Source organism: Protomyctophum parallelum, assembly GCF_964188405.1.
Source record: "Protomyctophum parallelum genome assembly, chromosome: 12".
Taxonomy (NCBI): Eukaryota; Metazoa; Chordata; class Actinopteri; order Myctophiformes; family Myctophidae; genus Protomyctophum; species Protomyctophum parallelum.
The window spans coordinates 31,274,622-31,291,473 of record NC_139712.1 but is presented as its reverse complement, the minus strand read 5'-3'; the positions used below and the strand labels follow the sequence as shown (position 1 = coordinate 31,291,473).

The 16,852-nt window shown below is 42.3% G+C and overlaps 2 protein-coding genes across 2 annotated transcripts in view; both read right to left on the bottom strand.

Moving 5' to 3' along the window:
• The window catches only part of LOC310867801 (SH2/SH3 adapter protein Nck1-like), a 50,259-nt gene extending 45,169 nt beyond the window's left edge, over positions 1 to 5,090 (bottom strand). Inside the window, exon 1 of the mRNA XM_083777936.1 lies at positions 4,854 to 5,090. The gene's annotated coding sequence lies outside the window, so the exon portion shown is untranslated. The remainder of the gene's footprint in view (positions 1 to 4,853) is intronic.
• A 7,103-nt stretch (positions 5,091 to 12,193) lies between these two features.
• slc35g2b (solute carrier family 35 member G2b) lies at positions 12,194 to 15,550 on the bottom strand. The gene is made up of 2 exons (XM_083778747.1): positions 15,414 to 15,550; positions 12,194 to 13,745 (listed from the first exon to the last, which is right to left on the bottom strand). The coding sequence occupies exon 2, from the start codon at positions 13,698 to 13,700 to the stop codon at positions 12,450 to 12,452; it is 1,251 nt and encodes a 416-aa protein (XP_083634873.1). The 5' UTR covers positions 13,701 to 13,745; positions 15,414 to 15,550; the 3' UTR covers positions 12,194 to 12,449.
• Positions 15,551 to 16,852: the final 1,302 nt, after the last annotated feature.

Here is a 16,852-nt window from a genome sequence, read left to right as displayed (position 1 = left end):
AAAGAACCAGTTCAGAATTTCTCAAAAGCCTACTGCAATCAAAACTAGTCTCAACGTGACGTAATGACTCTCAAGAGTGGGGCTGGGCAAATAAATCGAATATGATTATCACAATATTTTTGAGAAATTCCTCAATATGGATATTGTATTATTGCAATCTACTTTATTAAGTTTCTTTTAAATTCACAAAAATGCACAAACATGGCTAAAGTAGCAGATCTACAGTACACGCATACTGTACATTGTGTACAATGTATCCCATCCTGAGATAGAATGTAGAATGGCTATTTGTACTATTTTTGAAAGATTTTGGCAGTTTCTGAAAGTATAAAATAAGGCTTCCTGGCTTACTATTAAAATGCCATATCACGACGGTACAAAAATTCCAGACGACATTGATGTAATATCAATATATTGCCCAGCACTACTCGAGAGAGACTATCATTCAAATCAAATCACTGGTGCACAAACAAACATGTTGATTGTCTAATTGTCTAAACGTTTTTGCAGAAAGGTTAAGCGGAATGGAATTGCCTCACGTGCACATTTGCTATTTAATTTGGTCAGGTCAAGTGCTAAAAGGATGGCTGAACATGCAAAGTGGTCCATGCACTGCACGTGGTCCAAGTGTATGTTTTACTAAAGCAAAATTTAAGGAATAAGCTAAATGCAATTTAAGTTATACGTTTTAAAAGGGGGAAACAGCAACTAAAGCACCTCTACGTTGTGCATCACTGATCAGGTATGACAGTGCCACAGGTCAAAAAGAACAGCTCTACAGTAGATTAGAAGTTAAGAACATACAAGCTGGCCCAGGCCGTAGCGTAACGGTCTGGGCACCGGACTGGTAATCCAGTCGCAGTGTGCCGCGGGTTCGACTCCCGGACCCGCCACGGCCTTTACTGCATGTCATCCCCCCATCTCTCTCCCGTTTCCTGTCAGCCTACTGTCTGTCCCTTCAAAAATCAATAAAAGGCGTAAGCCGCAAAAAATATCTTAAAAAAAAAAAAAAAAAAAAAAAAAAAGAACATACAAGCTAACAACGTGTCGCATCTCAGCATTGTCTACCGATGACATCGTCAAATCTGCAACCTCTGTACTTAACTCCACTCCATACAGATATTACCCAATAACCCGAGTGTGAAAACAAAATACTTCCGATATTTAGCAGAACTGATTAAACCGAAAATGTGTCACTAGCCTTCTGTCTGAAGAATATTTGTCACAGTACATTTTGCAAAAGATATTTGTGATCATCTCAAATAATTGCGATTAGGCTATTATGTAATAATTGTGACAGGCCTATTTGCACAATGCACACACGTGAAATTTGTCCTCTGCATTTAACCCATCCAAAAACTATTAGGGGCGGTGGGTGCTATTAATACAGCGCCCCGAGAGCAGTTAGGGGTTAAGTGTCTTGCTTAGGGAACACTTTGACACACCAGGGCCAGGGGGCGAACCTGGGGCCTTCCGATTCCCAGACGAGCCTCTCTAACCATTCAGTTGGAGCAAGCAATGAGTTCTGTAATGATAAGCCAAAATATGTTTCATTCATGTACTGTAAGTTCATGCATCTTCTTTCCAACAAATAATATAGATATAGACTCAAACATAATCAGTATCAAAAATTGATTAATGATGCTATTCCCTAGTTAATACTGCTGGCAGGATTTAGAAATGCAAAGAATGGAAGAATTTTGGTCCCAAAATAATAACTTTAGGCCTACCCCAGTAAATCGTACAAACCTAATTCCTGCCATACACGAATGGTACATTTAAAAATGTGTGCACATATGATTGATATCGTCCAGCATTAAACTTATAATTCTAACAACAAACGACCAACAAACTATCTCAATCACACTGCAGGCCACTTGACTAATTATAGGACATATTGGTCAATGTTGACACCCCAAACATCATCAAGTGCACAGTATCTAATGATATGGCCTAGCCTAAACATGAATCAGCAGAATGAGTGCTAATGACAGACTATTCTGGAATGATTTCAGGTGCACACTGGCAGTCAATTCAAGAGGATTTTGTCTGTGTGACATTTTTGCTAATGCCGTTAGCTGAAATGGTAAAAATGTACGTCGTCAATGGCTTGGGCTACTTCTCCGAGCCTTAGCCAAGTTATGTTTGTGACACCTGACCTTGGTTAGGGTCCCAGTAAATCTCTGTTATTGACTGCTCAAACATGGCTTCATGCTTGCATAAGATCATAGTAAAAAACCATGTAAGCACTAAGCAGGAAAGAAATATCATAAAAGAAGAAATGAAAGTGAGCTTTTGCAATAGAGAAAGGAGATATGAACTGCAGGGAAATACCTTTTCTCCTATTTCTCAATATCAATGAAAACCTAAAGCCACAATACAAGCCTAAAGCCAAGTCAAGCCTAGGCTAGACTGCAGTTTTTTTTTGTTTTTTTTGCAGCATTAATTCTATAGCTATCATGAAAACTGCACAGCTGGTATTTTCTTTTAGATTGTAGGGCCAGATTTGGTTGCTGGAGGCCACTGGTAAACCACAGCCTGGCGTTCAGGATAAGTTCTTACCGAAAGAGCTAACCCTAATATGTTAGAATTGTTATATCAAAATATGTCATACGATTAAAGCAAGCTACTACTAGGTTATTTGAGCACAGTACAGTAGCTCTCTCTCTGAGCAGATTCGGAGAATAGACAGAGGAAGTAAATAAGGCCACGTCACTGCAATGTCAACATATGCACCCAGCTGGGTGGTGAGGAGACTAAACTGGAGCAGGACGCCTGTTCTGAAAGGCACTTCTGTACTGAAGAGCGCAGGACATGGCAAAAGTAAAGGGGGAAGACAAAAGGGAAAATGTTCCTTCTCCAAAAGAGTGAAGAGAATGGTGATTCTCACAAGTCTTATAAACGTGCCTACATGGAGTGCAGTAATTTAGTGTTAGCCTTTAGAATTACCACTTATGATGACTCGCTCAGCCCTCTTCATTCTGGCAAACTATGACTATTACCCTCTTCCTTCTAGCAAGCGATGACTATTTTCCTCCCTGCTGCGCACGGTGCGGACAAATACCCTCCTTCCCTTTAACCTTAATGAGAGACTGTGAAGAGGCCTGTCAGTGTGACAATAATTACAGAAACATTATTCACCAGCTGCAACTGCCCCCTACTTTCCAAAGTGTACACTGTCTACCACTACACCCTGCTGACTCAATTAACATTAACAACCCAACAAATCTGCAAATAATTAATGATCATCTTTCAGTGGTGAAATACTTCTGAAATATGAATCTGTCAGTTGAATGGTTTCATTTTGTAATATTATGCCAAAGGTGTAGGTGTAAGTACCAAGAAGAGCCAAAAAATAGACTGCTTTTCTAATTGCATAATACGCTAATAACAACACATGCCATTTAGTCTGGCTTTGGTTCTGTAAAGTCAACCACTGGCTGGCCCGATACGTACGTACATGTAATTAATCCTCTTCATGCTGGATTCGATGACTGGCCCGCTAAGGCACACCAAATAAAACCAATGACAGGAGTGCATGTCTACACTAGATCAGGGTTTCTCAAAGTGGGTACTCTCTTTTCGAAAAACAGACGATCTACGGTCACAACACGTCACAAGCTTGTAGATCTGCTATTCTTGGCGAAGTTACCCCCAGAATAGGGATGCTGGGGTTCAAGTCATTAAACGTCAAGTAAGTATACAGTAATTTTCAATCTGTCCTAATGGAAACGGATATTCTCGTGACTTGTATCTTTATGACATACATTTAATGTTCTAAAAATTCAGGGGTGCAGTCGTGGATGAAAATGTTATTTAATTATAGGGGTGCCCTGAGCCAATAAAGGTTTAGAATGAGAACCACTGCACTAGATCCACCAAATATAACTGAGAGACAGATTAGCATAGTATTTCTCCACTTATTCCCATATTGACTGCATCATGATGCTGGTTTAACAGGGAAAATGTGAGTTCCTATAGAATCCTAGTGAGTAGGTCCATTCCGATGCATCATCAGCCACAACACACTGTCAGTAACCAATTGCAGCAGCAGGTGATGATCACAATAACCTGTTGTGTGATCACATACAATACAATAGGCTCAGCCACAGAAAGCTGTTCAGAATTAATTCACTATATTTTTCACGACACTGCGGAACACATAACATTAGGTCAGCATGCATTAATCTGATATTATAATAATCTGGCGCAGACACAAAACCCTTAACACCTCCCCAAATCACAAATCCAATAATCAATGTTCAAATCCAAGGGGATGGATGGAGAGGGGTGGCCGCTGTGATTGATTCCTCTCTTATTATACAGCTGCAAGGCGTTTTCCCAGTTTTATCATCTAACCCAGTTACGTTACGTTACCAGAGAGGATTCCAACAACTGTATGGAATCGAATGGATGATGGACCCAACATTTCAACAGTCGTGCATTAAACAGCAGCACTGATCTTGCCTTCTTGATCAGTTAGTAAACTAAAATAACATATTTTGACAGCAGGCTAACTCAATGTTAACAATGTGGAAAATGCATAAAGGTGTATAAACAACGCTATAGTCCTTCCATCCGATACAGAATCCATTGTCACTGCAGTGACAATGACACAGTCACTGTGTTATTGTGTTGGTGACTAACCACACAATCTCGACTGTCTTAACTGTATGGCTATTGGTTAACACATCTAACCAGCTGGTTAGAATGATGAATGCTGGCCATGTTGGCAAGGCTATATGTCTGGTTATGCATTGCAGCTATGTGTGTTAGCAGTTAGCCTATGTTAGCACAGGCAGATCCATCCATAGTCCATACCCTGCTGCTCCCACTGTCTCTCTCTTTCTTACCTGATTACTGTTGTCTGGTCGCAGGCGCCACCTTTTCTTACTTCTGTGTTGAGGTTGGTCTACCATATGTCGTTGCGCAAAATGAAACGTGTGTAAACAGAGAAAGGATGAAGAAGTGAGTCGCTGTGTGTGTAACTTGTGGTGGCTGGCTGGCCTAGCTGGATCATACAGTCACAGTATGCCCTGTTGGAAGGAATAGCAGCAATCCAAAATCAAAGCATGACATGGCCTGGGTCGGCAGACTCGGGAGTGGAGCCTCGGCTAGTGAGAGAACCGACACCATCCCATTGTCCGGATGGACGATGGCGCTGTGATTGGCTAGTTGGTTGCTAGGTAACAGTCCGTGGCATTGACACGAGGGGACAACGTTCTTTATGTGTATTGTGTTAATTTGTGTATCATAAAGCAAAGCAGTTATTGATATGAGGTTTGCTGTTTGTTTAAACAAGATGGACTTTTTATTTCTCTCTATGTGGGATATTTAGAATGTAACTATTACTAGTCCAGCTATTCTATGAAAACTCCCACGCTAATTATAGTTTAATTATGAAAACTCTACTCTACTTCCCCGCCCAAACAACTTATATGTAAATTAATGATGAAACCCCTGACGACTGGCTAGCCAATCGCACGAATTCGCGTACCTCCGCTCAATGGGATCTATAGACGCTACCCGTGGCTAGCTGCCACCCAGGTCTCTTTCGATTGGACGCAGAAGAATACTGAATACGTGTATTTTTCCATTGGATGGTGACTCTGTCCGTCTGTACATCACTTGCTCCTTGAGTCCTTGTGGTTTGTATTCTACTATTAGTACATGCTCCTTGTGTGTGTGTGTGTGTGTGTGTGTGTGTGTGTGTGTGTGTGTGTGTGTGTGTGTGTGTGTGTGTGTGTGTGTGTGTGTGTGTGTGTGTGTGTGTGTGTGTGTGTGTGTGTGTGGTGTATTTTATTGTATATCCTGGTTGAGTGTTTGGTAACATGTGCTGTATTATCTTTTATGCAGATTTATACTAAAATGTAATAAAATAGAAAACATAGGTCGATAGGTGTCAGTCCATCACAATACAGACCTGTGTGTGTGTGTGTGTGTGTGTGTGTGTGTGTGTGTGTGTGTGTGTGTGTGTGTGTGTGTGTGTGTGTGTGTGTGTGTGTGTGTGTGTGTGTGTGTGTGCGTGCGTGCGTGCGTGTGTGTGTGTGTGTGTGTGTGTGTGTGTGTGTGTGTGTGTGTGTGTGTGTGTGTGTGCGTGCGTGCGTGCATGCGTGCGTGTGTGTGTGGGGGGGGTGCATTTGATTGATTGATTGATTGATTGAAGTATTTATTAACAGTTTGCAGAATTACAGTAGGCCTACATTTCAAGCACAACTACACGCATGACGTGCATGCGTGTGTGCCACTTACTGTACCTTTGCTTTCAGCACTTTCATTTGCGTGTACATAATGTCTTTACTCTTTATTAAAGGTTTGAGTGGAGCAATGGATCAGCCTTTACAGCCTAGTACAATTTTCACAATTTAGAAATTCTATCCTATATTAAAATTGGCTAGTGGGGCCCGGACGGCTGGCATAGCGGTCCAGGGCAGGCACCTGGGCTCAGTGTGGCCTGGCGGCGTCTTATGGGTTCGAGTCCCGAGCCCAAAGGCCTTTGCGGCATGTCAACTCCCCATCTATCTGCCCATTTCCTGTCAACCTACTGTCCTATCAATAAGGCATGAAAGCCCCAAAATAAATCTTTAACTAAAAATGGCTACTGGTTAAGGCCCGCGGACCACGGCAACATGACTAACTCAGACATAACCATGAACAAGCCCGACACGCCGACATAATATGTGGGCGTGTCGGGCTTGTTCATGGTTATATTATATATTATAGGCATGTCACTACTCACTATGACTCAGACAAAATTAAAAACAAACCCAATAAGCCTAAATACTGTATATGCATAAATATGCAGATCCGGTTGTCCAGAGCCGCAGATCAACAATTACAATTTAGGCATTTAGCAGACGCTCTTAATCCAGAGCGATTTAGGGCCGATTCATACTCCTAATTTAGAGCCGAATAAAAGTCGGTTCGGCGCTGTAGAGCCTACAATGTGACGTCATTTGAGGTTCGGGGGGGCGGGTACCGTCCTAAAGTCGGCTCTTCGGTGCTACTGAAATCGGCCTTTACAGTAAGCAAGAACAAAAACATGGTAATGCATGATCAAATACATAAGAATAGTCATCAAGACTCATACGTAAACTAAGAACCTAACAGTGGAATATCTATAATGAAACAATGCATATACAATATAGAGTGTCCATTGTCTACATATAATACTATCTACGTTACATAAATTGAGTCTTTGCATACTGTCCACACTTTTCCTGGGCTGTGTGTGCTCCAGTTCCTGTCGATTTGATCCAATGAAAGCCAATGAAACTGGTCAGATGACCAATGATATCCAATCAACAGGAACTTGAGCACACACAGCCCAGGAAAAGTGTGGATAGGGCAAGTGCTACGGCAGGTGCTACGGGCTAAGATGGAGTCTGAAGAGGTGGGGGTTTCAGACTACGGCGGAAGATTGGGAGTGAGTCTGCAGTTCTGATTGCAATGGGAAGTGCATTCCATAGTTTTGGAGCCAGAACGGAGAAGAGTTTGGGACGTGTGAAGCGTTGTCCCGGCGTTTTTAGTGAGTGTACTTCCACCTTCCCTGCGTTGGCTGATCTGAGCATGCGAGAGGGTTCGTAGGGTCCGATCAGACCTTGCAAGATATGGGGGTGCCAATGTGCCATACCTTCCGAAGTTACGAAGGCATTGTCTATGGAAATAGTTAGCTCCTGCATGGGGCAGGACTCAGCTGGGAAGAAGAGAAGCTCAGTCTTGTCTGGGCTCAGCTTGAGGTGGTGAGGTGAGGTGGTGAGAAGACCGCTATATGCCCATATGCCCAGATATGGTTATGTCTGTGCATATGGGACCGACCGACTTCAAACCTGGAAATTTGGATATGCAGTTGTCCGGAATCCGACAGATATGTGGTTATGGATATCCAGTTGTCCAGAACCACCGATCCAACCTACAGTATATGCCCATATATGGGCAGGCATACAGGGTATGGGCATATACTAATGACATCAGGATGGGAATAAAAGGTGCACAGGTAGACAGAGAGATCTTCATATGGGCACAAAAGGGTACAACAGGGTACAGACAGACGGGTACAATGGTACCTTGACAAAGCCCTCAAAACTAAGACTCAGACATACTGGGCCTCTTGAGAAACTTGAGAAAGCCCGGAGGGGTGAAACGATGTCGGACGGGGAGCAGAACTATATCGTTTGCGGACATTCCACTTCTTTCATTTCTTTTGGGTCCAGCACCGTATTCTGAAACTGGGATGTGCATATAGTTTTCCTTCTTTACATACTGGGCCTCACTCACTAACCTGGTCATAAATAACGTGTTTATCCTAATCGTAACTTTTGTGTGTGATAAGTCAATTATGTCGTGCGATTCATGAAAGGGGGTGCAGAGCTGTGATTTGTGTGGATCACAGGTGTATCACATAATTATTTGTTTGAAAGTCACAAGCCAAAAAACACAGTGCATTGTTTCACGCCCCATTTAATAACTCCATAAATGGCAACCGTAAATAATGCACATGGAAAAAAACAGAAACCGAAAACATATCTGCAAAATATGTGTGGAGGGAATAGTGAGAACAAGTTGTTGATGTCAATGGAACCCTGTCCTCGTCCCTCCCAGTGAACTGTGGAGTTCCCCAAGAGGAAGCATATAGGGCCGTTACTGTTCCTTCTATACATTAACAATATGAAAGCAGCCTGTAACTGCAATTTGTTCTGGTTCAATGATGACTCAGCACTCCTGGTCTCTGACTAGGACAAAATGCAAGTTGAGAAAAGCCTCAGTTCTGAACTGAGCAAAATCCACACAGGCTTTCCGATAACAAACTGTCAATACAGAATCCATAATTTTTGGGTCCAGTAATGCAAGTAGTAATGCAAATGACAACATACGGACAGGTGAAACAATTACATCAAAAGTGATGAAGAAAGTCAAAAAAAGATTTGAGGATTTTCTCATTTGTCAACAAAAGTTCTCTCAAGACTAGCCCTTCAATGCCATTTTGATTATGCCTGCACCTCATGGTTCTCCAACATCTCAATGTCACTAAAACTAAGCTTCAGACCTCCCAAAACAAACTGATACGCCTTAAGCCCATGAACCACCTAATACCAACACACTTTGCTAGTTTGAGATGACTCAGTAAGTCAGTATAGAAGAAAGTGTTATGAAAATATCAATGGGATTGGTATTTAAGATAGTCAAAGAGACAGTGCCCTCAATACTCTCATACACCCACAACATTAGAGTGACCATGACCATGGTACCACCCAAATCTATAATAAACATGGGACAATTTTCAGTCTACTACTCTGTCACCTCACAGATAGTTCTAAGACCCCGGGTTCAATTCACGCCAGGGAGGCGGGGACGCTGTAGGCGCTGGGGTTGTGTTCTGTATAAACTTCCATAGATCTCTCCATACCCTAGGTGGGGTTGATGAAAGGCCCTTTCTGTGTGGAGTGTGGATGTTCTCCCCCATCCCCTAGGGTAGGTATACCCTCACAAAAAGCATACAGTAATCGTGGTACATACTGCCTCCCCCTGGTCAGCCTGATGGAGTGGAAAGGAACAACGTGTTCCTTCCAGGCGCTATGTCCTACCGGGAAACTCTCCCCTGTTAGGTGAAGAAGCAACCTGCTCACTCCTCATGCATTGAAGGAAGCTCAGTTTAGGGTTCTCCCCAGGCTGGCAGAGGGAGAGTAGCGCCCAGGATTACAGCTTAGGCACCAAGTGAAAAATGAGTTACAAAATTGTGGGATAAAAATGGAAAGGAAAAATAATAATAGTCCCCACTCGGGGTGCAACGTAGGTGTGAGAGCCGAGTAGCTGCCCGAACTCATTAATTAGTTTTTTCACAGTTTTGTTTATTCACGATTCCAGGGCATACATTAAATAATGACATACTTACATTTGATGTGAAACATCCAAGCTATCATAATGAAAATCACACTTGTGTGAAGTGAGGGGCGCCTCTATGTTTTCTGTTTGTTTAAAGTACTCTTAAAAGAAACCATTATAAAGTCCATAGACTTGGCTGTTTACTCTATGTTTGTTTCAAGTGCCCTAAACAAACATTATAAAGGTCCATACACTTGGCTGCCATATGACGTAATGTTGGAGGGGCTAGTGCTAATAAACATGTACAGTATGTGGTGAAGGGAGGATTTGCATGGTAATGATAATGGCTGTACAGAACACTGCAGGATGCAATCTGTTTCCTGCCAAACAGATGGGCCTACTGTACATGTAGCCAATCCATATTGCACCCATTTCCCCAATCTCTAATAAAGAACAGTCACATTAACAGAACTATTACGCCTATAATAATGCCAACTCAACTTGATATACTGAAGGGTAAACATAAAACTGAACTGTTGCCTACATTTTCAAGCTAATAAAAGCCACAAAGCCAGTGCATTGTACCTGAAAATATAGTATGAAATCAATAAGCCACCTATTAGCCAACATGCAATCTTTTCCATAGTAGCTTTAAATGTATTCAGGTTATATTAGTCTTTCACCTGGTGTAAGACAAATGAATAAAACTAAAAACAAAGGAGGAAAAAAGATATTTGCAACACAACAAATGCTGTATTACAGCATTATTGAACTGACTTTTTAATACATAAAAGGATTAAGGGCGTGATGATATGTTAATTTATCCAATAGGCATGGATGATGTCAACAGAGCACTACTGAACTCAACGAAGTAGCCTACTTTAATAACATAACCTCACTGCTGGAAACACTACTGGCCAAATTTGAACTAAACAACCCAACGTGCTGTTTTGGACCGCCACCTTGTGGACCTTCAATGAAACCACACTATGCTGCTCTCCTTTCAACCATCCTGAGAACCGTCACTTTAATCCTTATTCATTCCATCACTGCTGTGTGTGTTGCCTTAGGCAGAGTGCAGACTGATTGGCTCAGCTGGGTTCTCTCTCCACTGAGAAACAAAGCCTTCTCGGCTAGCCTCTGAATATCTCTCCAGCAGAAAAGGGGAAGGCAGTGAGATTAAGTTATGTTATTAAAGGGAACTAGAATTCAATTCTGTGCACACGTCTCAGGCCATTATGCGATAGCCATCTGAAAGCAAACAGGAGCCGAGTACAGAGCTTTAATTGCTACACATCAACCAGATGCTAGAAGTAGAGTTTACACAAGCTACAATAATATGATGATACACTGTAGGCCTATTTTAAGTGTATAACAAAAACCCAATAAATTTAAATCCACGTCTTCAGTGATTTATTCACATCCCCAGCATGGTAATAGCATTTTGCAAACATCCCACAACCTCTGTGTGGAAGAAATAATCCAGTATAATCTAATAATAGTGCTATGTCTGATAATGCATACAAATAAAGTACCTTTTAAATCTACATCACACTTCAAAGTATAATAATAAACCCACAGCTACAAAAGTTGACAAAAGCAGGCATTCCCTCCACTATTCAAGCTGCTGCCTTGCCTCTATAATTCCAGATCCCATTCATGAGCACATTATCCATTGGGTGCATACACAGTACACACTATGGATAGTAGGCCACTGATTTCGCTGATCGAATTGCAGACAATAAGCTACAGAATTTATTTAGTTACTCTGTATAAAATAAAAAATATTTTATTTTTTTATTCCATGTCGTGGGCTGACAGCTTCATAGTGAATCTGGTGTGGTTGTGAGGTACAGTATATATAGTGAGACAATGCAAGAAAACGCCACACCTTGTCAATGTTGCAACAATAATGTTATTAAAACTCTCTTGTTATACTCCATCACACAAGACCAGATGCAATATTGTTTCATATTCAACAACAAAACACATCACAATGAGGAGTTAAAGCTGCAATCCAGAACCTATTTGAATTAATCAAATGTCATTTGAATCAATCTGTATTTGTGACCTAATGATGGACAACTAGTACTTGACCATGTAGGGATGTCTTATTGGCAGAGTGGTAAGATTAAGACTAGGTTTAACCCTAGTAGGACATAGTGGGCCATATTTTGCGTGTCTTAAGTACCAGGTCTTATTACTTAACTTAAGACCTGGAGGCGTGTTTAATGCCATTTGGCTATTCTGAGTGGCCAAAGAGCATTGACCACGCCTCCAGGTCTTAAGTTGAGTAATAAGACCTGGTACTTAAGACAAGCAAAATATGGCCCAATAAGTCATAAATTCCAGCTTTAAATGATTGTTTTCCGCTGAAAAGTTGCTACGAGAGACCATTCGACTATTAAAGAAACACTACTAAAGCTATAAAATCACTACTGCACATTTCTCCTTTATTTCATACACACACACTCACACAAATATTAAGACATTATTATTAGACACTTGGCACTCTTCCAACAACACACACAACAATACCAAATCAAAAGATCCAGACATTCTTGAGATTGCACATGAACCGATCAACACTGTAAACATAGACAGAAGAAACAGCCACAGAGTGTCTGTCATTTGATGGGCGAGTCCAGGATCTCCTGATAATCCTGCCGAATGGCCCTGCTCACCCTGTACAGCTTCAGCCCGGTCAGGGTGAACACGCTGATCATGATGACCAGCGCGCCCATGATGTCGTAGACGGTCGGGATCATCCTCAGGACGATGAGCTGAAGGATCATGGCCACCACGATCTCTAGGTGCTGCACGGTGCTGACTAAGGCTGGGTGGAACTTGTTCAGAGCGTAGTAGACCCCCAGGAACGCCACCGTGGAGCAGATACAGATCCCAATCAGGTAGCCCCAGGTCTCCCCGTCCAGGGGAATGATTGGCTCCTGCATGACGAACATGGTGGAGGCCCCCCACACCGTGCCAGTCCACCCGAAGGTGAAGAGCGCCGTCCACATGCTGACCTTCTCCTTGATGGCTCGGTAGATGATCATGGAGAGGGCGGCCATCAGGCCGGCCATCACCGTCATGCTGTAGCCGAACGCCTCCTTCCAGAAGGTCAGCCGGGATTTGTCCTCGTCCGCGATGTTGGGGACCACGACGAGGCACAGGCCGAACACACTGCCCACCACCGCCACCACGTCGATGTAGGCCAGCCGCTCGTCCAGCAGCAGGAAAGCCAGCACGCCGCTGAAGACCGTGGTGCATGCACGCCACATGATGGTGCCGTTGCTGGGCGGCACGATGGCAAAGGAGGTGTAGGCGCAGGTGATCGAGATTACATTGCAGACCCCGTAGAAGAACAGTCGCAGCCGGTAGCCTTTCGGGCCGAAGGGGGCCTCCTGGTAATAGAAGACCACCAGTATGGACAGCACTTGAATCACGGAGCGGATGAACAGCAGCTCCAGGGAGGGCACTTTAGAGCGGTCCGCTGCCAGCCGGGTGATCAACGCCACGCACCCGTGAGCCGCGGCCGCCCCGAACAAGGCCATCCACGTCACCCTAGAGGATAAAAGGTTTGCCTCGCCGAAGCTGGCCAGCTGGCTCTCAACCCCCTTGTCCCTCTGCGGCTGGCCCGACTGCTTAGGCTGGGTTTCCATGGTACCAAAGAATGTCCTGCCACCTTTACTGTCCGACACCAGTCTCTTCTCCACGTTCGCCTCTGCATAAGCACCAAAGTCCTCAAAAGAAGGAGCGTCATCATACCCCTCGTCACCCGGCTGGGGGAAGTGATTGGCATATTTGACTGTAACCGTGTTGGGATGGATCTTAACCCGCTTTTTGGATCCAGGCAGCTGGGATGGAGATGCATCCATGTTTGTGATTGAGGGATTGTTTGTTGTTCTGCAGTAGGCCTAAATCTGTAAAATAAAACTTGTTGTTAGCCATTACTGTGAGATATGGTATACAATTCAAAGACCATTGCTGGTGTTTCTATTTTGCTTACGTAGTCAAAATAGAGCAGGGGGGTGGGGGGGGATTCAGTCAGGGATATGAAATAAAAGGACTCATCATTCAACCTCCCAACCACACACACACACACGTGCACACACAAATGCATGCACGCACTCATGCATGCACACATGCACACACACATGCATGCACGTACACTCGCAGTCGCACACACACACACACACACACACACACACGCACACACACACACACACACACACACACACACACACACGCACACACACACACACACACACACACACACACACACACACACAGTCACACACACTCTTACCCCGTCTCCCCTTATGCAAAATGTATGCTACAATCATCATACGACAGACTGTTGGGCCCCCGAAAGAAATCAGATCAACAAGCTTAGCTCACAATGTGACGCAGACGCTAGCTTTATGAGCTTGTAGATCGGCTATTTTTGGTCAGACGACACTGTCATGCAATCAAGTATAAATGAGGGGCTATACTCGTGTGTTGTGCTACTTCTATATATATCCAGCAGCAACCGGCACTGAGCATTGTGAGACTGATGCAGGCTGATGGGATGAAATTACATAACAGGACACCACAGAAGTGGAGGTATAGAGAGGAGCATGCTCCACGTATACTATAAGACTGTCTATTTCACCATGACATTAGACAGTTCTGTATGGATTGCATGTTGAGGAGGGAAATGGCACTTTAAGTGCGTCATTTGGGATCCTTCAATCGTAAATAACAGTTAGGGCAAATAGCCTATACTGTAGGCTATATGTGTGAATTGTGACGGAATGAAAATCCATTTATAGGCCTACTAATGATATCTATATTATTAATTATTTTAAGCTGTCTAATTATATGTCTGATAGCATCTTGTTGAAACAAATGAATCAATAGTTACTCCAAATTAGTCAATAATGCACCCTGCCAAAAACCCATACGTGGATATCTAAAATAGCCACTAGAGGGCAGGAACATGTTCCTATTTGCCCTCCCCCCTCAATCCGAGCTCCAGCCTCCATGCTTTCTCTTGAAACTCGTCGCTCGTTCATCCGATTTCACATATTTCTGTATTATTACATAATTTAACAATAGGCTGGGGACATATTTGAAATTATAAGTTCTTCAATCTCAATTTAAGATGAAAAATATCCTAAAAATAATTCTGGTGTATAGGCCTATACAACTATAGATTATAAATTCAGATATGAAGCCACATTGTTTCTTTTTCGCATCAGATGCTGGTCTGACAGAAAACTAACGTTCATTATATTGAGTGATATAATGGTATATCCCTTAAAGTTGGCATATAGCTATAACCTATAATAGAGGAATTGTGTAAATTAATAATTCAAATTAATTTCAGCATAATGCCTCGGCTAGTATCAATGCGTTTGAACTGAAGTCAACATTGCTGGGAATTATTAAATAGCCCAGCCTTTTTCCCCTTTCAAAGTCAGAATTAGGCTATAATGGATCAAGGAATTAGGAAACCCAATCTTTATATTGTATGAGGGAAATGAGGCTTTTTTCTTGTAAAAGATCATGCAAGAATAAGTATGAAAATATCAAATATATCTTACCGCAATGCTTTTAATTAGATGCTATCGCAATGGTTGGTGTCATAGATCAAAATATTCTTTGATTTCTTGACCGTTACATTTGGAAAACTGCGATTGCCATTTCCCCATCTTCTCCTTCGAATGGAGCGCGTCTTCGACTGGAGATGCAAAGGTGTGTGTGCGTGCACGGAAATGTTCTAGTCCACGCCTTTGAAAGATGATGATTCTGCGGAGTCGTGCGGACTGGCTGGCTGCGAAGAAGAGAAATGGGAAGACGAACTGAACTTAAGTCACAGACAGCGATCACTCCTCCTCCTTCAAACGATTTTGTTCCAATAGTTTTTTCGTCATCTGACAGACTGTCAACTGGGGAAAGCATTGCATTGGTTCAGGATCATCATCATCGTCATTCATCGCATAAATTGTCACTCGAGTCGTCACAGTGTAAGCGTGATAAATCAAGCCCACTTCGACATAAAACGGTATTTAATAGTAGCCTATTTGACTCTTTGCTCTGAATGCAACACCAGTGTTTAGTACGTTTTTTTGTTATTTCCATTTTTATCTCTCAGGAATTCAAATTCAACCAACCAACCAACCAACCAACCAACCTATACCTATACCTATACCTATACCTATACCTATACCTATACCTATACCTATACCTATACCTATACCTATACCTATACCTATCTACTGTAGGCTACCCATATACCTACCTACCTACCTACCTACCTACCTACGCCCTTTATTGGTTCTCAAAGTGTGTGATTTTTGAGGGGCCCTATAGTCACTCCTATATACACAGGTTTAATGCTTGTCTTTAGTTCAATGTTTGTTTTGTAAACGCCATTGACAATGAAGGGAAAATGTATTAGTCATAATGTGCCATTTACGTCATATTGTCTCTTTATTGTTAATGGTGTTTAATGTTTCACCATTACATCACCTAATCTAATCAACATGAGTTAGACTTTAATATATTAGCGCCCCTCACACACGGGTGTGATGTTTATTTTAATATACAGGTAGACTAGGCCTACAATAACCTCAGTGAACAAAAACATTGTGATTAATGTTACAAAATCAGGCTTCATTCTCAAAATGTGAAGAGAACATAATGAACAGATTATCACAGACCTGTGAATAAATAAGTAAGTGGTTAATACTGACATCAGGCCATATCACTTTCTCTTGCGGAACAAACAATACAATACAATCTTGTTCAAAACAATGAAAATAACTAATTATACTTGTATGAGTATGACCATGGCGGGCCGCAGATTGATTGATTGATTGATTGAAATATTTATTAACAGTTTGTAGAATTTACAGTACATTTTAAGCACAAACTCAATACAAAGACTTTTAACTGTGAGTGGACGACCCAATTAAGCATTACACTTGTTTACAACAGGGTCCACATTGTTCAATTCATCAAAACATTTAGAGACATACAG

Bases quoted from the DNA above. Each gene is read 5' to 3' on its own strand.
- slc35g2b (XM_083778747.1), bottom strand. From the start codon at position 13,700: ATGGATGCATCTCCATCCCAGCTGCCTGGATCCAAAAAGCGGGTTAAG.